This window comes from Equus asinus, chromosome 19 (genome assembly GCF_041296235.1).
Source record: "Equus asinus isolate D_3611 breed Donkey chromosome 19, EquAss-T2T_v2, whole genome shotgun sequence".
Lineage (NCBI taxonomy): Eukaryota > Metazoa > Chordata > Mammalia > Perissodactyla > Equidae > Equus > Equus asinus.
In genome coordinates, this window is record NC_091808.1 from 26,186,397 (window position 1) to 26,209,746 (window position 23,350).

General features: G+C 38.7%; 1 protein-coding gene across 8 annotated transcripts in view; it reads left to right on the forward strand.

The window, feature by feature from the left end:
- Positions 1-9,625, forward strand: part of ERBB4 (erb-b2 receptor tyrosine kinase 4) — a 1,100,930-nt gene extending 1,091,305 nt beyond the window's left edge. For all 8 annotated transcript variants that reach the window (XM_070489795.1, XM_070489798.1, XM_014851360.3 and 5 more), the window contains 2 exons: positions 628-925; positions 4,444-9,625. In XM_070489795.1, the coding sequence (XP_070345896.1) occupies positions 628-925; positions 4,444-4,889 (744 nt within the window). In that variant the 3' untranslated portion in view covers positions 4,890-9,625. The remainder of the gene's footprint in view (positions 1-627; positions 926-4,443) is intronic.
- The last annotated feature ends 13,725 nt before the right edge of the window (positions 9,626-23,350 follow it).

Sequence of the window (23,350 nt, forward strand, 5' to 3'; positions counted from 1 at the left end):
AGATAATCCAAAATTGAGATATCATTCACCAATAGTAGCTTTCGATTTTCATCTGCAGGATTTTCCTAGGCTCATAAATTATCCTTCTGGGTGAGGAGGTTACCTTTAATTCTATGATTATAGGTCATGTACTAAAAAGTTAGAATCTCAGCAAAGATTCTCTGGTTAGGTACTGGAGACTCAGTCACAGAAAAAACAGAATAGAAGGCAACAAGGAAATAACACCATTCAAATGGCGTCATTGTGCTTCTGTTCTTAATGGCAACTGTCTGCAATTAATGGCATTGCCATTTGTCATGAAAATCCACTGTGAATTTGACATCAAAAATAGCCAATTGTGGGAAAAGAACATGAAATACTTTTTTATTAGATCATGCAGTAGATGGTTAGTAAAATTAAAATATATATTTCCAAATTGTTTTCCCATGATTTACTTTTTAAGAAAAATTGGAATTGTAGCTATTTCTAGTCTGTAACTCACGTTCATTAGACATTAGGGAAAAACATTCAATAAAAACGACTTTTCTCTGAAAGATAAACTTCCATATACTTTAGGTTATTAGCAGTCATTTTTCACAACTATTCCTAACAATAACTTCCATCCAAATGTGTCTCTACTATTGACAGAACCAGTTTGTGTACCGAGACGGAGGTTTTGCCGCAGAACAAGGAGTGCCCGTGCCCTACAGAGCCACCACCAGCACCATCCCAGAAGCTCCCGTTGCTCAGGGGGCTACCCCCGAGATTTTTGATGACTCCTGCTGTAACGGCACCCTGCGCAAGCCAGTGGCACCCCATGTCCAAGAGGATAGCAGCACCCAGAGGTACAGCGCCGACCCCACAGTGTTTGCCACAGAACGGAGCCCACGAGGAGAGCTGGATGAGGAAGGTTACATGACCCCTATGCGAGACAAACCCAAACAAGGTATGAACAGAATGTTCAGAAATGATTGGCATTTGACATTCACTTCCATCAAAATAAGCAAAGTGTAGAAGGGAAATTGCCAAATCACTGGACTGTGTAACGTTCGTGACCCAGAAAAGGCCCAGGCTGCTGCTCTTTGTAGTAGGCTGTCTGAATCAGCAGTATCCACACCATCTAGGAGCTTTTGAGAAATCAGAATCTCAGGCCCCACCCAAACAGGAACCTATATTTTAACATGATCCCCATGTGACTTTTATGCACAGTTAAGCTTGAGAAGCGCTGATCTAAACATGGCTTTACTGGAATATTTCAATGAGATAGCATATCACAAGATTTCAGAACCATTGCTTTGTTGGACTTACTCTGGAGAGCAGAAAGACTGGAATTGTTGGCAAAACTGTCCGAAGCTTTTGATGGCACCAATAAAAGATTTGGTTGATTCATGAAAATGATGTCATTGAAATGACCTCAATTATTATAGGAAATTATGATTTCTTCTATGACACATTTCCAAAATTAAAATTCTGGCCCTCCATATACTTATATGTATACCATTACATCTTGAGAATATTCATGATTTGTGGTTTTACAAAGTTAGTAGTAGAAATGTTAAACACCAAAGTCAAAAAAGATTTCAATTTTGAAAGAGCTTCTTTTCTTTTATGTTAATAGCATCATGGAAAGGAGAAAATGGATGACTTATTAAAAACTGATGATTGTGGATCTGGCCTCTTGGCCAAGTGGTTAAAGTTCCACGTGCTCCACTTCAGCAGCCCAGGTTCATGGGTTTGGATCCCAGGCATGGACCTACTCCGCTCATCAGCCATGCTGTGGAGGCATCCCACATACAAAAAATAGAGGAAGACCGGCACAGATGTTAGCTCAGGGCTAATCTTCCTCACTGAAAAGTCTTCAGTGTCAATAGTAAATTATATTTTATAACTGTATGAGGGCCAATTATATTCTTTAATATACAGTTATATTCTCTTTTATAAAATGCAATTGGGGGGGCTGGCCCCGTGGCCGAGTGGTTAAGTTCGCACGCTCCGCTGCAGGCGGCCCAGTGCTTCGTTGGTTCGAATCCTGGGCGCGGACATGGCACTGCTCATCAGACCACGCTGAGGCAGCGTCCCACATGCCACAGCTAGAAGAACCCACAACGAAGAATACACAACTATGTACCGGGGGGCTTTGGGGAGAAAAAGGAAAAAATAAAATCTTAAAAAAAATAAAATAAAATAAAATAAAATGCAATTGGGGATCTCTAAGTCCATATGATAAACAACCTTTTAAAATATATCCATTTAGATACAAATTTTTACTGTAATGAAGAACTGAATGCTTATAGTAGCCCAGTGGTGACACACATGTAGGTTTTGAGAAGACTTGACAAATGCCCTGAAAGTGGAATACTCTCTGGGAAGATTCTCAGCTCAACCATAAAGTTATTTCTCTATTTGTAATCTCATGGCCATACAAGTTTGCATCAGGATGACAGATAAGTAGAAATGGTAACGTGAACCTTCTAAGAGAAAGGCAAATCAGGCTATGTGCTCTCTGTGGAGCATGCTGGATCTTGTCTCTGGATATTCAGAGACCCAGGTTTCTGTAGAAGGTTGGTCTATGCTAGCCCAGTTCACAGAGAATAGAGAATTTTAGTACAGAAATTCCCATACTTTCAATTAAGAAGTTTCAGAAATCTTGTAAGAAAAATCAAATTCTGGCACCCTTCAAAGTTTTTTCAGACATTTTTCTTAAAATGACAGTAGCTTTCAGAACCATTCAAATTAAAACTTGTATGAAGTGTAAAGTTCACCCTACTCCTGCAGCGGCAAGAATGAAAGCAGACCAGTAGAACCAGAAGGTTACTCAAAAGGAGTTAGAAGATCTGGATTCTAGTTCAATACTAACTGTATTCTTCCTACACCATCAGTTTTCCTTCTACAAAGCTGGGAAAATACACTCTGTACTTCCTTTTTCACAGGACTGTTATGAGGATGAAAGGATAGTGCCTTGTAAATCATTGACCTGTAGTCCATGTACTGTATGATGGTGGGATAGTCGTTACGGTCTTTTTATTTGCATGTGATGCTAAATACTTAATGACATCCAGGAGGCCTATATCCAGGGAAAAAGAACCCTGAGTTGATGAGATTTCTCTCTCTACGTGTCAGGCTAAATATAGGGGATAGAAAGCTTTTTCAGGATGGTGGCATCTCAACAAAAAATTGTGTCCTCTCCCTGCCCTAGCACCAAAATAGGAATAGGTAAGTGTCACTTTTGTGTATATACTAAAAGAGAGGACAGAAAAGAAGGTCTGCTCGGGGCCTGTCTGGTGGCATAGTGGTTAAGTTCATGTGCTCAACACTGCTAATGCCAGACCTACACACTGCTCATCAAGCCATGCTGTGGCAGCACCCCACATACAAATAAAAGTAAAAAATAGAAGAATACTGGCATAGATGTTAGCTCAGGGACAATCTTCTTCAAGCAAAAGGAGGAATATGGCAACACATGTTAGCTCAGGGCCAATCTTCCTCACCCGCCCCCCAAAAAAGTCTACTATATATGCGTATATGTGTCTCTATATAGTCTATACTATAAACACTAGTGGAATTAAATTTGAAGAAAGCAGCATGAATGAGCAGCATTTTTAAAAATTCTGTGCCAAATCCTATTTTAGATGAATTTATTAGATTGAATTACACAAAATAGCCACAATATGACTGGTTTCAACCTACAAAATAGTGATGTCATATAATTCAAACTAGTAGTTTGCTATTTGGTGATTATGATTAGCCATTGGAAATACATGTTTTGATTATACTTCATTATTAAGCATATGTATCATCTAGTGAGTCAATTTAGAGGCATGTTAGATGTCTATCAGATTTGTTTTATTGGTTGAAACTTTTCCTTAGATATTCCCTTTGCTGTGTGCAAAGCTTCCCGGCCATTGTCTATAATCAAATCCCTGTTACCTATACAGACATTCACAGCAAACCAAACAGATTAAAAGCACAATCCCTTCACTTCATCTATTCATCTTGGCATGGAATTAAGCTATAGATATTTTGATTTTCCAATATGCTCTAAAAAATTCTAATTTCTCCACACTTAAAGGATATTTAACTTTGATAGATTGTCTTATCTTGCAACATAAATTACTGACTTTTAGAAAACAGAAGTATTTAAACAACTGGCCTCATATGTAGGAGAGACAAAAGAAATTAGAAGGCAAATAGAACAGTTTAAAGACAGGAACTCTGATCCTGGTCTTAATGGTGCCTTGTTTTGTCATTAACATTTTTGGCTTACTTATGACAGCAGTAATCAACAAAACAGTTTCAGTAAGAATTCATGAAAACAAATCTACGGCTTTATTGTTTGGGAAGAATAAGCTACCATTACGTATAACTTCAGTCTGATTCACCCTTTCCAGAAAATAGGTGCTAACTGACATTTCCGTGCTCCATCAGAGTAGCTGCTAACTAACTGATATTTCTGTGCTCCCTCAGAGTACCTGCACCCTGTGGAAGAGAACCCTTTTGTTTCTCGAAGAAAAAATGGAGACCTTCAAGCTTTGGATAATCCTGAATATCACAGTGCTTCCAACGGTCCGCCCAAGGCAGAGGATGAGTATGTGAATGAGCCACTGTACCTCAACACCTTTGCCAACGCCTTGGGGAATGCCGAGTACCTGAAGAACAACGTACTGTCTGTGCCAGAGAAGGCCAAGAAGGCATTCGACAACCCTGACTACTGGAACCACAGCCTGCCGCCTCGGAGCACCCTTCAGCACCCAGACTACCTGCAGGAGTACAGCACAAAATATTTTTATAAACAAAATGGACGGATCCGGCCTATTGTGGCAGAGAATCCTGAATACCTCTCTGAGTTCTCATTGAAGCCAGGCACTGTGCTGCCTCCTCCACCCTACAGACACCGAAATACTGTGGTGTAAGCTCAGCAGTGGTTTTAACGTGGAGAGACATGCCCACTCCAATTTCCCTCCCGCCTCTCTTTCTCTTATGGTCTTCCTTCTACACCCAAGGCCAGTAGTTTTGACACTTCCCAATGGAAGCTCTAGAGATGCAATGATAGTTACGTGCTTATCTAACTTGAACATTAGAAGGAAGGACAGAAAGAGAAAGACAGGAGGAACCACACTGTTTCTTCATTTCTCTGCATGGGTTGGTCAGGAGACTGGAACAGCTAGAGAAGGCAAATATAAGACAACACTGCCTGCTGTCAAACTAGTTCTCAACTTTTTTCTTTCTCTCTCTTTTTTTTTAATGCAGATGCTTGAAAGACCCATGCTATCCGTTCCTATTTGTAGGAACTGATATCTGCATTTTCAGCATCCCTGGAAATTCTAATAACGTTTCCATTAGAACAAAAGGATAACCTTTTCTATAACATATGATAGTAACTGAGATGGAGAATCCAATTTCTTTCTCCAACAGTTTCTATCCTGACAGGCAAGAATGGTCAATTCAGCTTTCGTAATTTTTTAATCTCCGTCAAAGTTATAACTAGCAATTATGTTAGGAGACCTTTTTCTGTTTTTTTCATTTTATTTTGCTTCGATCTGTCTCTTCATATTCCTTTCTCCCCTATGTTTCGCTTTAATTTCTAATTGCAAAGATTTTTACATCAAAGCTTCTTATGTGTTGCTATAACTGACAATTTTTAAAATATATATTTTAATATGGCGAAACACCCACTATTTTAAATATACAGTCTTTAAAATTGGAAGGGGAGGTCAAGATATTAGTCAAATGTAACATCAAATCTAACTTCCATGTTTCACACTATTGAATATGTACCCCCTTTCCTTTCGATTCTTCAACATTTTCTTCTCCTCCATAAGTGACAGTACTTGATAGGCAGTTGGTAATGTTAAGAGTAGAAGGGAAACTAAGAGACAGCTCTGTGTGGTTCATGAAAACTGCTGACACTTTCAGGGGTGGTCCAATGGGAATCCATTGAACTGGAAGAAACACTGGATTGGGTACGTCTACCTGGCAGATACTCAAAAATGTAGTTTGCACTTAAGCTATAATTTTATTTGTTCTCTCTCCGAACTCCATTTTGGATTTTGAATGAAGCAATATGGAAGTAACCAGCAAAATAACTAATTTAAGTACATTTTTTAAGAAAAGCTAAGACAAAGACAGACTGTGGAAATGCCAGACCACGCAAATGAGGACTTTAGAACAGTATCCAGGGGTTGTGGTGAGGGGGCCAGCACATTATCTACTTGTGATATCACATTTGCTACGCAAGGAAAGTTATCCAGTTTGTACACTGCATATGAAGGAATGCAAGTAAGGATTGGCTTGAATTCCATGGAATTTCCCGTGTGAGACTCTATTTATATTAAGTGGAAAGTTACTCTTTGCACATAAATTGGTATAATAAAAAGAAATACATAAACACTCACAGTGTATAGATAGGTCCTTGGGTCAAAAGTTGTAAATAAACGTGAAAAATCTTCTCATGTAATTATTTTAATATCCAACATACTAATCTTTTGATACTTTATATAATAACTTTTTCTTCAAACATAACATCCTAGTTCTAGAATCATCTTTATTACATGTGATTTTAAAAGAATACCTACTAAGTTAAGATGAGCCAATGTGAACAAATGGTAGGAGTCTCCAGGAAAAGGGGGCCTCGGGTCAGTAATTAGGAAAATTGGATATGTCTCTTTTCTAGGAAAGGCTGCCCCAAGTCATTTGGATTTTTTAAAAATATTTCTTTCTAATGTTAAAGTATTGGGATCAAATTCAAGTCTATCGCCTAAAAGAAAGCAATTAGACTAAAAATCTCCATTGGCAAAGCAGAGAGTTTAGAGGGAAAAAAAGGCAAAGAAATCTAGGTTTCTGCCTATTTTGAAAAAGTAAATCAGTTCATCCATTCGGCTCCCTTATTTCTCCAAATGATATTTATTTGAAGTCTACTGAAAGCACTGGGTTATGTGGGAACACCCAGATAAATGCAATGTTATCCCTGACTTAACATTTTACTGTCTAGATTTATTTGGCATGACATTCAAATTTCTCCATAAGTACAAGGAATAAGATTGTGTGGACTATTTTATGAGCAGTCATCATAAAATCAGCCGTTTGTTAAAAGATCTCCTGTGAATTCATTTGGGACATGAATTAAACATCTTACAAGTTACTGAAGTTGACAAATAAGATAGTTTCAATGTTATCATCCAAACACAAACTGGTCTGGACGGATCTTACATCACTGGCTAATTGCCTATCTGTATTCCAACTTGACCATTAAATCAACAGCAGATGTTGGTCTTGGCTAAGAATCTTGGAGGCGATTGTTTTCTTACTAAATTACGAGAAGTGAGGTAAGCTAAAAGAGTGAGGTAGAGCGAGGGAGGGGTCTGCAAGATCACTTCCAGTGAAGTTCAACCACAAACTCTAGGACTGAAGGCACAGAATGATGCGGGGGCCACAGCCTCACAGCTCAGAGCTCTCTCACCCATTCAGAGGAGTCTCAAGGAAAAGGTGACCTTACATCAGTACTTCTGAAAATTTGGATATAAGCCTCCTTTCTAGATCAATCTATACCAACTTATCACTGACAGCACCTTCGTTGGATACTGGAACTTGACTTTGTCTTCTGATTCACAAAATTTATATGGTTTCTACTGGGATAGGGAAAGTGGAATCACTTATTTTGGAGAAGGAAAAGAAGAAAATTTTTTAGTGTTACGGTAGAAGAAATGTATTCAGTGAATGTAGCCTCGTTCATCTGACAACACAAGACCCTTACACATCAAGTAATGTCCCATTAATAACCGAAGATAGGTGCAAGTATAATCCAAGTGGCCCAAAACACGCCACAAGAACTCCACTTTAGTGTATTTTTTTATGATTTCTATAGTACATACTTGATTTCAGTTGTTTTAGGGTTTCTCTTTTGTTTTATTTTTATCCTCCTAGGAAAACATATTTCAGAGTGTATGAGAGGAAGAAAAAAGAGTTTCATTTGTTCCAAGAATAACTTATTCAACTCAGTAGAGCGAAATCAAAATGCCATTTAAAGCCTGCAAAACGCATGGAAATCTCAGATTCCAGAGACCAGTACTATCAATGCAAATATGCAGAACCAATGAAATCAATTTGAGGAGAATTAATAGGAAAACTACACAGACTATTTTTTTTTTCTGCTTTATCTCCCCAAACACCCCCTGCACACAGTTGTATATCTTAGTTGCACATCCTTCTTGTTGTGGGATGTGGGACGCCACCTCAACGTGGCCTGACGAGCGGTGCCATGTCCACACCCAGGATCCGAACCTTGGGCTGCCGCAGCGGAGTGCGCAAACTTACCCACTTGGCCATGGAGTCGGCCCCCAGACTATTTTTTAAATCACCAAATTTTAGCTTGGGGAATCCTATTTTCAGGTAAGGAGAAACTGTACAACTACATGATTATTTAAAGAAGTAGTTCTTAGACGGTGAGAAAAGATGTCCTGTAAACCAGGGTAGACCCAGAAGCACAAAGCATCCTGCATCTTGGACTGCTGAGCAGCAACTGATTTTCCAAGTTTTAATGGCAAAGGTTAAGACGAGAGTTCTCTCTTGAGTAATATTCTTGAAATAGCATTAAAAAATGCAAAACTCATATTACAAAAACAAACTAGAGATGAGATTCTTTCTTATTAAATTAGGAAGAATGACTGAATATCTGTAGCTTGAGAGAAGACATAGTGTTTAAGTGTTTTGATGTGTGTGTTAATACCTTCTAAAGGCAGGACATGGCATGAAGATCCTGGACATTCTCAATGCTGAGGACAAATCAGCAGGACTGTGAGATTCTGCTGCTAGAGGACGTTGGAGGGGCTGTCAACATGCTTCTTGAAGTGTCAAAAGTGAAAAGAAAACGAAAATTGTTTAAGCCCAACAAGGAAGGATGTAAATACGAGTTTTTCTAGAGCTATCTAACCTTTATTTCAAAACTTGAATTATTCATCCGTCTATAAATGTTGATTATTTAACTAGTAGATGTAGTTCATAAGGTAATAGGAAAGGTGATCATGAAAGCATGTCTATAACTGGGCAGCACTATGATAACACTGTAAGATGTAGATTTAGTTAGTTTATCAGACATTAAATGAGTTTAATATTATTAAATAAATCAAACTAGAAAATAAACCACAAAATACAACGTAACAAAATAAAATGCAGGATATGAAAATGTAGGATGGATTTTGCATAGTAAAAAATAAGTTTACCATTTAAAATTGTTATTAGGTTTAGCTGAAAGTAGATACATAAAGAACTGGTTCCATTTGTGAAAACTTGCTTTAAAGCAGTACGATTAAATCTTCTCTCATTGTCTTATTCTTTCACTATTTTTTAGAAGTATTAAGTGTAAAGAGAAATTTTTAAATTTCTAACTGCAAACGCCACCTTGTAGAGTTTTAACAGGAAAATACGTTACATATGACTTTAAGTAAGAGGTCTTCAAAATGAAGTAAGGGAAATGTAAATGTTCCATTACCTTATGCAGAGACAAAGAGTAAGTGGCGCCATTTAGTAAACAAACAAAATACACTTAATTTGTAACACATATCTTTTTTTCCATGATACCCTGCTGTTTCCAAAAAAATCCAAGGGATTAGTTAACGTTATTCTGATAAATAAACGCTAAACCAAGCATTTCAAACTGCTGTATTCCATTATTTTGGACTCTAACTACTAGAGCAATGATTTTAAATAGGGTGAATGAGGAATCTAGGTTTATAAGCTTCTAGTTGTTAAAAAGCCAGATAAACTCAATCTACTGGATGTGCTACAGGCAGAGAATTCTGCTGGGCCTCTCCTGGTGTGTATGCACTTTGAAGGGCAGCTGTGTACCCACGTAGACATATACAGGGAGATTCCCATCTCTTGATTGTATTTGCTTAAGAATGTGTAACATTATACAGATTAGATTGGGTGTAACTTTAAAATAACGGTACCAGTGAGGACCTTGATTATAGTGATTTTACAATGGGGCCAGCCTTTATACTTCTGGGCAGAGTAACACAATTTTCCTAATCCAGAGGTGTCTTTGCAAGAAGAGTCCTCTCCACAGCTGCAAACAGGGAGCTGTCGTGGGCACTGCATTGGGTCAGGAACCCTTGTGTTTGTCTGGACAAATGACCTTTCACACCATGGGCTGCTTTGTTCTTTTCATTAAAAGAAAAGTCTCCATAAAACTAGCAGAAATTTACGACACTAAGTCCCACTGATTTTGTAGAGGTGTGAGTGTAGGATGTGCCATTTTTGCTGACCCCTGCCTCACCTCTTCCCAGCCAGGTGATATTTTGACCAGAAGAAAATGCTTCTCTAGGCACAAGCTGAAAAGACTCTAAGCCCCAATCTCATAGGGGGATTCACACACTTTCCCTGGAAAATACTCTGACAGTCAGCTTTGCAAGTAAGTGACTATCTCACTGGGAATCGCAGAAAAATTTATTTCTGTCTGGACCTTAGAAGAAAATACCAGGCTTACTTCTTTTCCCATTGGCACAACCGCTTCCATTTTATTCGCTTTTCTACCATCCTAGTTCAAAGCGGCCCTCTTCACGCTGTCCCTGCCTTAAGCCATAGTGGATCTTGGAGGCCCCACACCTGCTTTGTGGAATACTACCCCAGCCTCTGCCCTCAAAAGCCTGACTTGTCTATATGAGTCTAACAGTTTGGGCATTGTTTAAATTATTTCTCAAAGAAATACCGCACACAGTATGCTTGGTGATACCGGTCTTCCCTGCTCTCCGAAAGTAGAGCGCTCTTAGAAACCCAGAGAACCAAGAGGGCGGAAAGCAAACAGTTACCATTAATTTATATGGCAAGAATTTTTTAGCTTTCCCAGACCCCCAAAATACCCCACCAAGATAAAAGGAGATAAAGCACAGATGCTCACTGACACAGTGCACAGCCACGGGGCCGCAAGCGCTGGCGCCGAGGACGGCTCCGAGCAGGCTGGGCAGCGGGCTCCCCGTGGGCGCAGCGCCGTGCGAAACGCCATGGCAGGCTGTTCGCGCTTCTCGCCTCTTCCAATTTCTTTGTTAGTGGAAACAAGTACTAAGGCAGGCCTTTCTTAAAAGCGAAGTGGCGTAAAACGAACTTTCAGGTAGCAGGGGAAACCCGTATTAAAATTTTTTTGTGAAGATCGATGTCCTTCTCTGTCGGAATTTAGAAGTCAGGCCTGTGATGAATCTTGAAACGCACATATGTGCACACACCCTTAGCGGGTCTCAGATTTAATCTTTCCATAAAAACCTTACATATAATGAGAAGTTAGTTTAGCCAGCAAATTCACTTATTTGCTCTATCTTATTTTATTCCTGGTCGCAAATATATCGCAGCTGCAGTAATTTTTTTTTTTCTTCTCACAAATGAAGAGTTTTATCATCAAGGTAAAGGCTCTTCAGCTCTGAGGACCACCTGCAGTTCTCCACTTGGTCGGTTATCCATCTGACAAACATAACGAGTGCAGGTTCACTGTAATGAGAATCCACGTTGTCAATAGGTTGCCATTCTCTCTCTTTAAGGATCTTTTTTCAATGCTGTAATGAGTTTTAACTGTATAACAAGATGTGATTTTATTTGTCCAAATATACAAATAGAAGAAAACGAAGTTTCATCCCTACACGCAATAGTCTGATGTGTCCAAACCACTTTGCCTTTATTGCTCTTTTGATCCCTGTTATATAGATGTTTCCCCCAGACCTGTAGCCCTTTGGAAGGAAAGCAAATCATACGTCCTATGTATTGACATAACCTGGTTTTTGAGTATCATTTCCAGATTTTTTGGTTAATGGAAGGTTGTACCTTTTCCCTAATGTGAGAGTCATTTTCCTGCATATTTCTGGATGTCTCAGGGGCTGGGAGGGGGAGTGACAGGACTACACCATAGCGCTCCAAGAACTCTTTTGGGATTACTCCAGTAATCAACTATGAAAGTTATTTTCTAAATGTAGATATGTCAGCTGTTCTTTTAAAGTAAGGTACTTTGAAATATGTAGCATAAATTGGTACTGCTGTTAATGGGTCGATTATTAAACTGAGCAGCTGTGCGAGGGCAGCTAACTTTGAATGCACACCTCACTGACTGGTGTGTCTCCATCTCATGTTGTGAGCACCAGGGACTTGCATCGCTACATGTCGAAACTGCATTTTCACATGGTGTGACTAATGGTTCATCTCTTTCTTGAGCACCATTATAACAAGATCAAATGAAAATGAGATCAATCTGCAAGACAATTCATAGCACAATAAAATAAGTCATGTTAAATCTTCTCTCAAACACTATCTCATACACGCGTCAAAGGAGTTGACTAAGATCAGTACAGGTGATAAAGGGAGACACTTGACCAAAAAGGTAGAGGCTTAAGGTATTATATGCATTTGTATTCATTCCCTTATGTTCTTAACTTGTAAACAGAAAATGAGCCCTTTCTCTTATGAAGTATCTTCAAAGGACAGGGGTGCAAAAATACCTAGCTGGTAAGCCATCTATGTTTCATTTAAATCCCAGTGTTCAAAGTTAGCTGCCTTTTTGAAATAAACAAAAAAATACTACTGTATGTTTGAAAATGTGAATAGTATTTTTATAGCTTGTTAAAGACATGGCTAGTTGCATTTGTAAATAAGGATAATGTTTTGATTTTCTTTTCGTGGACATCTTTATTTGGAACATAATTGTCTTTAGGGTTGATTTGTATATAAGTAATTGGCTTGTGATTGTTTCTTTTTGGTTGAAAGTTATTTTGACACGAATTGTGATTCTGTGTTCAGCACTATTGTGACGTGTTCACCCTCTGCACTCGCTTACACAATAGGATATGCCAATTGTGTGTGATGTAATGTTATTTTGATTTTTTTCTATTTTATCTATGAAGGATTATGCACTTAACACATACTAACTTTTTTAATGTTAGGTATATTTTTAGTATAATTTCCCTTATTCTTTCTTCTCCTCCAACCCTTCACCCCATTCTCCTTTCCGCCCCTCAATTTCTGTTGTTATTTGAGAATGAGGGAGAAAGAGTATTTTCAATTTCTGTAATTGGGCTTTTCTGTTAGTTCTCAAGGATGCTCTCTTGGCTCTTGGGAAAGAATTGTACCTGTACAAGGTGGTTAGAGAACGCGGCCTGCTTTGCCTCATTCCATACTGATCATCCCAGCTGAACAATTTGAAAACTGTTCTGCCTTTTTGTTACATGAATCTGTCAGAAATATATTTTTAATTTAATATAAATGAAATTCAATAAAATATGAAACAAATGTTCTCTTCTGTGTCAGAAATTTGTTATGAGAAAAACCAATCGGGAAAGGAAAGATTTGTTCTAGATTTAATAATCTGAAGATATGAAAATGGGCTTATTTTTGTCTATCTATGAATCTCATTAATTACTCCTCAGAACCCTTCAGTTGTTTGAAATGGGATACATTCCATATGTTTTTACCATCAAGCACATATGCCTATTGATGTGTACAGACTTACTAATCTGTGCAGACTATGCTTAATTAACTGTAGTTGGTTTGTTTCTTTGGGAATAAAAAAATTATGAAATAATTCATAGGTTGTAGCCAAATAACATTAATATTTTTATGATTTTTTTCTACCCTCATTACAGTTTGCAAAGATAGTTCTGGCAAATCTTTTGTTATAAAGAATGTCAAATGTTAGTACCGTACTTGAAGTGAGAGAGGGGGATTGGGGCCATAAACAGTCAACCAACTGACAAGTGACTTGAGATGACCCCATGGAAATGTGTGAGACTGATTTCAGAGACATTGATCATGTGAACAAGATCCTCTCTCAACACTTTCTCATTCTAAATTTTCTATTTTAAATACCGTTTATTCTTTCTTCATGCCTCTAAAATGTAAGCCCTTCAAGACCCCCAATACCTGTTCATTCCTGATTCTATTATTCTTTCAAACGGCTATGATTATTTGATTACATCTGACATCATCTGGGTCAGTGGACAGGAAATATATTTTCAGCATAGTATAGTGGAGAAAGTTCTCTTAAATTGGTTCAGTTATGGGACTTTAAAGATCCTGTTGATTGCACCTCCTGCTGTTTGCACGGACATGCACACATTTCCTAGTGTTCAGGGTGAGATACATCAGGACACTATCCATTTTAAGCGGTTGACAGACTGAAGAAGAGAGAGAAACAACTTGTGTTCCTAACGCTTTAGGATACTGTTGACATTTCCAGAGACACCACTTTATTTCACAGCAGTTGTAATACTTAATAATTACGTAGCACTTCCCCATGTATAAACTTATTCTACCTACGTTGGTTCATTCGGCTCACTACACTTGTTTGGAAGAAGTATTATTGGAATAGTCCTGGTCATTAGATAAGGAAAATAAGACTGAAAAACAAATCTAGAGTCACGTGAACATTACTAAGTGATGGCACTCACCCTCAAAGCTCCATCTTCCCACTTAAATATCTTTCTTTTGTCCTACTTAACCGCTCGTCTTTCCCAATCTGCTGAAAAGGAGCCTCATTCTGTTAGGAACATACTTTATGCTGACAACGTTGACTGAATTCAAGACCACTAGTGGTCTTCATTAGTCCCGTGACAACTGTTCTTCTGATACAGCTGAAAATTTCACCCCGTTTCCTCAAACTACCCAGAAGCAACTCATCTAGGACAGAAAATCGGGTTCCTTTCATTCAAGAAAGGTAAATGCCCTATAATCACAAGTAAAAAGATGTTTTAAGTGACCATGTGAAGAGGTTACTAGTTGTGTCCCTTTCTTGGGGTCTTATAAATCTGCTTGATAAAGGCACCACTTGTCCCCTACACACATCAGAGAATATGGCCTATAAGTAAATTTATCTCTAGTGGTGTTATTACATGAATTGTTGTTAATAGAAGTAAAACCTCACATAAAGTATCTAATTTATAAATACACTGGTAAATCTTCTAGGGTTTACTACATGCTAAATGGCCACAGGAAATCTCTTCTGAAATACTCACAGCATAGAAACTAATCTTGATACAATGTCAATAAAAATGATGATGATAAGAGGAAAAATATTATAAGGAAGCTATGAGATATATAAGGGAATAAAAGGTTAGAGGCAAAAAATGAATGTCAAAATTCAGACTTTAGTTGTTTGCTTCTACTTTACCCTACAAGATTCCTGAATTTATAATTGTTTAACTTTATAGGCCTTATTAGAAGAGATATATAGCTATAGATACATATAAATAGATACAGGTAGATAGAAAAAGATATACACAGAATATATAGAGACAATATGTTACATAAATCTTTAAAGATATATTTACATATTGCAGAATTTTATACAGAATCTGTCTTTTCAAATGATTTCATCACAAGCCTCAAGATGTATATCATACTACAAGTTGCAATCATAAAACTATAAACTGAGCAGGTGCTTCGCTAGCTAATTGTATTTCCCTTCACAGTATTATCAAGCTGCATGATAAACCATGGGGAGCAAAGCCGCTAGACAGCCATCTTAAGATTAGAAACAGAAGACTGTCACCAGACAGCAATTTTAAAGCTGTAAACAGAACAATTCACCACAAGATAGCAATCAGGAGACTGTAAACCAAATGGTACGCGTGAGACATGTGAATATTGAAATACCTGCTCTTGCAAGTTTTTTGTTGTTAGTGTGGTGGAGTCGATTCCCACTCCTCGTGGCCCTGTGTACAGCACAGCAGAACCCTGCCCGTTCTTTTTGCGCCATCCTCTCACCTCCTGGCGCTCTATCAGACAATGCTCTGCTGCTATTCATACGGTTTTCATGCCCAATTTTTCTCAGAAGTGGGTGGCCAGGTATTTCTTCCGGGTCTGTCTTAGTCCAGAAGCTCCGCTGAAACCTGTCTACCATGGATGGCCCTGCTGGAATTTGAAATCTCAGTGGAAGAGCTTTGAGTATCACAGCAACACAGTTGCCACAGAATGATAACCGACAGACGGGTGATGAGCTCCCCTGAACCCGGGCCGTGTAGCTGAGAGCGATGAATCTTAACCAGTAGATCACAAGGGCTGGCTTCTTGCAAGTTACCCATAGATTTTTAAAACAAAAATACCCATCTTGCAAAGCTATTTCTACTTACTTATATTTCCAAAATAAGTAGAGTGTTCTACAAAATAATATCATCCAACTTTTCTGCTTCTTTTAGAAACAAAAGTAAACAAAGATTCCAAGCTTTAAAGACATATTCTATTAGCTGCCCACTGTTAGCTGCAATAGATTCTTATTGCAAGAGGCATCTATACATATCGTAAAATATCCTGAAGATAAAACCTTAATCTCAGCCCAGTTTTCTTAGACTTTTTCTTACATCATCTTCCATGCATTACAGGGATTTATTGAATCATCTTGCTTTTACTCAGTGTAAAGTTATTATATTTGTGTGGATTTCCAGCCATTACAACAACAACATTAAAATCATAATAGACATTGACTGATTGTCTCCCACATGCCTGGGCCTCTGTTAAGAAATTTCTGCTCATTGTCTTATTTAATGCTCAACACAACCCAATAAGTTAGGTACTATTATTCTCCTCTTTTCATAAATGAGGAAAGTAAAATTTTAAAAAGGTTAAAAAGCATGTCTAAGGCCACACAAAAAGTGGCATAGCTGGAACATAAATCCACTTGACATCAAAATAGTTTATGTTATAGTGTATGTATCTTATCATATTAATAATGAGGTAGCAAGTGTGGTTTTTCCTCAAATATTTAAACTCAGATGTTCCTTTTTTGTTGCAAAATAAATTGTTTTTGTTACAAAACTTAGTGTCTTTTCCAAATCTCTAGTTTATCCAGAAGTAGAAAACATAAACTGATCAAATAAGGATTTTTCAGAATTAATTCAGAATATACTCAGGCAAATTTAAGGTTTTCCCCCATCACTTCCTCTCAGGAGTCACATATAAATTCTTTGGTCTATATGAATAAGAATTTGCATGATTCTGCAGCAATGATAAATTGACCCTGAAATATCATTGGCTTATCATATAAAAGCTTATTTCTGCTGTGTATCTGACAGCTTTCTTCCAAATGATGCCTTAAGAGACCAGACTAGCTTCAGCTTGTGGTTCATCTATCTCAACCTATTACCTCCATGGTCTCCACAACACAGAGAATAATGCTGGAGGATCAAACGGGAGCTTTTCACTGCCACAGAGCAGAAGTGACACATTGCTTCTGTTCACGGTCCATTATTAAAACTAGTCACCTGGTCCTGCCAAGGTTCAAGGGAGCTGTGGGAGCACATAAGATATTGACTGAACATAATTTTTTCTGACACGTGGCTCATGTAGCAATACAACAATGAAGGAAACTGTCTAGTCCTTGGCCAATATCTGAGGTTGACACGTGTTAGGATATACACTACAGCTTTGATTGTTGGTAATGATCATTCTTCTACTCTGTCTTCCACTGAGACGTACATTCCTATCTGGCAACCAACCTTTTGGCTTAATGCATATTCTATTGTCATATATGTGACCACGGTCCTCAGACTTTTCTGCAAACCCTTGGACCTACACAGAGAAAACAGTAAAATTTGCTTGCTCACACTACTTTGAGGTCTTGGAAACTTGGTCCTGCAACCTGAGGCTGCCCATGCCGACACATTTACCCTGTTACTCCCAGTCCCGGGGCAAGTAAATTCTGTAAACCCATTTATCACGCTTCCAGCAGAAAGTGGGGAATCACTGGCATTCCCAAACTTGACCTAAGGGAGGGTACAGAACAAAATCATAAAAACAAAAGATTCTATTTATGGGCACCCACCAGAATCTGTCGTTTTCCTCTTCCTCTTCATTATTCTTCCCTAAGTCAGAGGAGTTGTATGGATTGAAAAGTGGGATTGGTGAAGGAGGAGGATTATGAAGCGTTGGTTCTATCTAATCAATGTTTTTCTAAATAGTGACTTTAAAAGCAAAGATTTTCTTGTTTTTTTCTAGTTCTGCTCCCCATGGTACCATGGAGGTCTCCTATTTTGTGATCTGAAGAATTTCTCACTGGATCAAAGAAATTTTGGGGGTGGGGAAAAATCAATTCTGTAATGGGCAGTGTGCTAAGCAATCATATGCATTATGTCACTCAATCTTTATAAATTAAGAGCTATATTTTAATGTTTGTTAGGCTCTGATGACAATGGGACATAATAAATGAGCCCTAGAGAGAAGAAAGGCAGAATTCTTTATTACTTACAGCTCTGTCGGTGAGTGAGAAGGCTGCCATGCAGGGCCACGCAGTGGGTTGCACCTGGAGAAAAGGGCATCGGCAAGCTGCAACTATAGGAGGCAGATTATGTATGGCAAATCAGGGGGAATTAGCTAGGTTTCATGGGCTTCCTACAAATTAAGTATTTTGAATAATTCTTCTGGCCTAAGGAAAAAGAGGCCATTCTAGATGTTTGGCATCTGGGCCTCCTGCATTTGGGTGTGTGTGTTGCAGTCCAGGAGTGTTAATGCCCAATAAGGGAAAGGTTTGGAGTGTGGGCTTAGCAAACTTCCCATGAAGGAGTATTGAGAGGTTTTAGCTATGATCTCAAAACTGAGTCAAGACAGCATTTGTGAAATATTATATTACATGCTGTCATGCTTCCTTCTTTTCGGTTAAAGTAACTGAAGTGTAGTGGAACTAAGTTACTTAAAAAGAGTCACATGGCTAGGAGATCACGGTCCACCTGGGTCTTGGCTGTACTGTCTCTCTAGATGGACCTGTTCTCTTATCCACGCTCTTCAGTAGGGCTTTGTTGGGCTTCGTTCCACTCCTCAGGTTGGATCCTGCCTCTCTTCTGTCTTGCACACTGTGCGTTTGCAGGACTGCCAGGAGCTAGCACGTGTCAAGCTGCTGCACTTTCGCCTCTCCAGGCCCTGTCGGCTCACACTTACTCTACCTTGGCTCAGTCTTCTTTCCAGACTCTCAGGGTTTGGCAACCACCTGTCCCCCTTAGGTTTAGGAGTGAGAAAAAGGTATCGGGGGAGGAGGGAGAGAACCCGTACTTATGTTATTTTAAAAACAAATTTAAAACTTTAAAAAAATCCCTTTATATTAATAGTAAAATTATTGTATTTATTGCCATTGTGATTCTGGAAAAAGAGCATTTTCATATCAAATGGGTTAGATACAATGTGCTATTTTGTAGGACAATTTTTTAAAAGCATTTTGCTGTTGACAATAAGAAGATAATTGCTTAACATTCTAGAAAAGTGATTGGCTCCCTCTTGTTATATGCTAGATCCCCCAGCTCTCAGTGAGTGACAGATCAAGTAGCGATCATCCTGAAGGCGCTTAATACTCCAGGACTCAGGTCAACTTTACTATTGTGTGAAAAATATAGTTTTCTATTTCAATACTATCTAATTGTATGACCTAATTCACAGATTGTATGGGCTGAAGAATTATATAATGAAAAATATCTTGATATCTTCCTTTCAGAATAGAAAGGACATTGCAAAAGAGATTTTCACATTGATCTGGATTGAACTGGAATTCTAACTAAATTTGGTAATGGTCCTGACGTTGTCAAAAAACAGATAACAAAGTCCGGATCAGATGCTCTGCCGTTTCCTGCCCAGTCAGATGCTCAGCTTGACTTTTAAGGTGAAGGAAGAAGAGGAAATATTGGAACATAGGTCTGATAGCAATCAGAGGAAGAAAATGGAGAAAATTTAAAGTTTCTCGTAATAAAGATGATGTGACCTGAAAATTTTGAAGTCAATTAAAATAAAATAGTTCCAAATGAACTGAAGTGATTGAAGACATTCTTTTTCAAACATGTCAGAGTATTTTGTTTTCTTTTTTTAATTTTAGTTTCCTCACAAAGTATTAAATTTATTTAAGAATAATGATTATTAATCAAATTAACCATTTTGGTAGTGAAAGCCCATTATTCTAACCTTATTCGTAGATTTCAAATTCCAAGTGTCCAAAAAACAAAACTATACTATGCAGTTGCCCACCCCCATTGTCTCATTTCAGGAAACTCCCAGAAATCGAATCTACATACTTGGGAAAATATGTCTCTTCTCTCAACTAGAGGTATGGTCCTAGATATGGGACATGAGAATGGCCTGTGTGCAAAAGAGAGACACATATAAATGGAAATTGTTGATCTTCCAGTAGATAGGTCCATAGCAGTAGCTAAAATGTTAAGTTACCAATAGAGCATCATACCCGAAGCATAGTATATAAAATTTCAAAACATCTCAGGGATGGTCAACAAATGATTAATGATCTAAAACTTATTTTCTAGGAGGAAAAGTTGAAGGAACAGAGTGTAGACATCCAGAGACAAAAGTCTGAGGAGGGAATTAATGACCCTTAAGATACAAAAAGCCATTGGATGAGTGACAGTGAACGTCAGTACCTGTTGCTCCTAAATAACTGCCTGAAATCAATTGACACCAAAGAACAAAAAAAAAAAAACAAAGCAGCTGCTAGGAGCCTAGGCACTTTGGCTTCTTTCTGCTGGCTTTCCCTGCAGCCACCATATTCACAGCCTCCTGCCTGGGCTGCTGTCTGGCATTTCCTCCTTCATTCAGGACGGAAATCTCACCACTGTTTATACTGCTCTCTAGTTTACAGTTTTAGCATCTTGCTTCACAAGTGTCTCAGTAAGGTCCTCATCAGGGGGTGCAGGAGTGCAAACTCCTCACAAGACAAAAAGAGAAGGCCATTGAGGTGAGCATCTTAAAGTCAGTTGCTCAGGAAGATTGTTAAATAGATGAACTCTGGTCAAATTTTGTTCCCTTCCTGATAGGGGACAAAAATGGCAACACAGATGGTGTAGCTTGGGAGTTGTGGGTTGAATGGAGAGCTTATGCTTCGGGGGTCTGACTACCACAGTGAAATTTTCTGATTCACTAGAACTCACAAGACTCAATAGCAGGTTATATTCACAGCTAAGTCTTGTTATAGCAAAAGGAGCAGGAGCAACAGGAAGAAGATATGCACTGGAAGGAGTCCAGAGAAGTCAGGCACAGGCTTCCTGGTCCTTCCCTTCTTCAATCACCTAAGACACACTTTTTTCTCTAGCTGAGAACTGTAGAGATGCATGCCAAGTATCTCCACCCAGAGAAGCCTGCTCGAATCTCAGGATCCAAGGTTTTCATGGAGGCCTGACTGTGTACGCACATCCTGCTATGCAACCACCCATGGTTACTGGGATTCGGAATCCCAGCAGTGAAACCAGGAACATCACCAATCTTCATGTTTGCGTAAATCAATTCTGACAAGTCCTGACAAGCTGGTACAGCATGCCCCATTGCTCCAGGTGTATATAACAACATGATCAATTAGTAACATGTAAAGCATGCTGAGGGCCGCATTCCTGGGGATTAGCCAAGGGTCAATCACGGCTCCAGGCTCCCCTGGAAACATGCAAGGTTTGAGCAACCAGACCTCATATGCTAACTCTTCCTCACATCCACGTTGGCATGTTTGGGAGGAGGATGGGAATGCAACTCAATGATTGCCTCCCCTCAGCCCAAGGCTTGAAGGAGATGGTAGTGAGCTTTATCCTTCAATGTTCTAAAACATGCAGGTCTGACATGAAGAAATCTTTCTCTTGCGGCTGGGAGACAGGAAACTAGAGGAAGGTGCTGAGGGCAGCTGCTTTGCCTCTTCCCCAGTGAGTGGATGAGGCCAGAAGGCCAACTTTATATAGAAGCCCTTAAACAAGGAGGAGTCAGTCAGGTGGTTCTTTCCAGGCATGATGGGGATGCCCTAGAAAGTCAGAAGGAAAAACTCAATACTTTAGCTATCTTGGGCAAATTGCTTTTGAAATTACTTTCATTTTTACTTTACAAATAATATATATTTATTGGATAAAATACAGAAGCATAGAATAAAAATAAAAAATAATCATATGATATCATCTCATATACATATCCTTAAATCCACAAAGAGTGCTTTGAAAATATGGCATAATTTGCTGTACATGTTTTACTAACTTCCTTGTCCCCCTTAAAACATATCCCAATATGCAGATTCATAAGTAAAATATCCAGATCCATAAGTATTCTTTTACAGATTTGTTTGTAATAGTTGCCTATTCTTCTATTCTCTGGAAGTACAAGTTTATTTTATTTTATTTTTTTTGCTGGGGAAGATCAGCCCTGAGCTAACATCTGTGCCAGTCTTCCTCTACTTTATATGTGGGTCACTGCCACAGCATGGATGACCCGTGGTGTAGGTCCACACTGGGATTCGAACACACAAACCTGGGCCACTGAAGTGGACCACGCTGAACTTAACCACTACACCACTGGGCTGGCCCCTGGAAGTACTATATCTTTAACCAAATTTTTTATTGATGACATTTATATTGTTCTGGCCTTTCATGTACATCATCTATTATTTTCTTAGGAAAAATTTCTAGAAGTAGAATTTTGGACTCAATCAGTATGTACATTTTTTAAGGGACTATGAAAGAATGTTTTAGTTTGCCACAATTTACATGTCTAGCTTTAGGGGATCTTTGTGGACAAACTCAAAGCCATTTAAGACAAAATAAAACCCTACAGGGGACCAGTTTTACTAGTTCAGCTCTCGGAACTCTGTGTGCAAGTGTTGCTAAGGGGTTGACTTCGATCTCCCTTCCCATAGGGACAATGCTTTGACATAAGATGAGATTGGAGAATTTCTCTATTACAGAGAACTTCCTCATCCTCACTGGCAACATTTTACCCTAGTAACACTGATGCTGAGGTTTTTCCCTTACTAGAGATGTGAGCAAGGGATTGAATAAAAGGCAAGAGAAAGTTGATTTGAGATCTGAGGCCCAGATGCTCTTCCATATAAAATGGTCTTTATCACAGGAGTCTGTTGAGCAGACATAGATTATGAAGCCATAGAGATATATTTTCCTCATTTGCATTACTTCATCCTCAACCACAGATAGTAGCTCCAGAGTGGCATCAGTTTTGTGCTAAGAGCTTGAGGTTCTCCCTTGGGGGACTGGAAACACATTCCCTCAACATTTTCCTGATAGCTCTTAAGCCAGCTGGCCTTGTTGCTACCTTGTGCTGTGATTCATCTTTTTGCCTCCACCAAGGATGCCATTGCTGTTGCAGCAAATCAGAAAATGTAACAGATTATACTTAGTTTTCTATTTTAAAAAGCGTGCAGATTTAATAGCAGCACTTTGAAGACCAGGTCCTTGCATTCACTTACACATTTTTTAAATGAAACTATAAGAATATGCAAATATTTTCACTTTTCCTCTAATAGTCTTAGTTGCTTAGAGCTCTTTGAGAAGTAGCATCACTCGTTTCCAGCAGATAATCAAGCCCACTTGAAAAGTGACAACATATATGTGAAATACCAATGAGCCCCTGTCATCCACCTGAAAGGAGTTGGAATTGAACA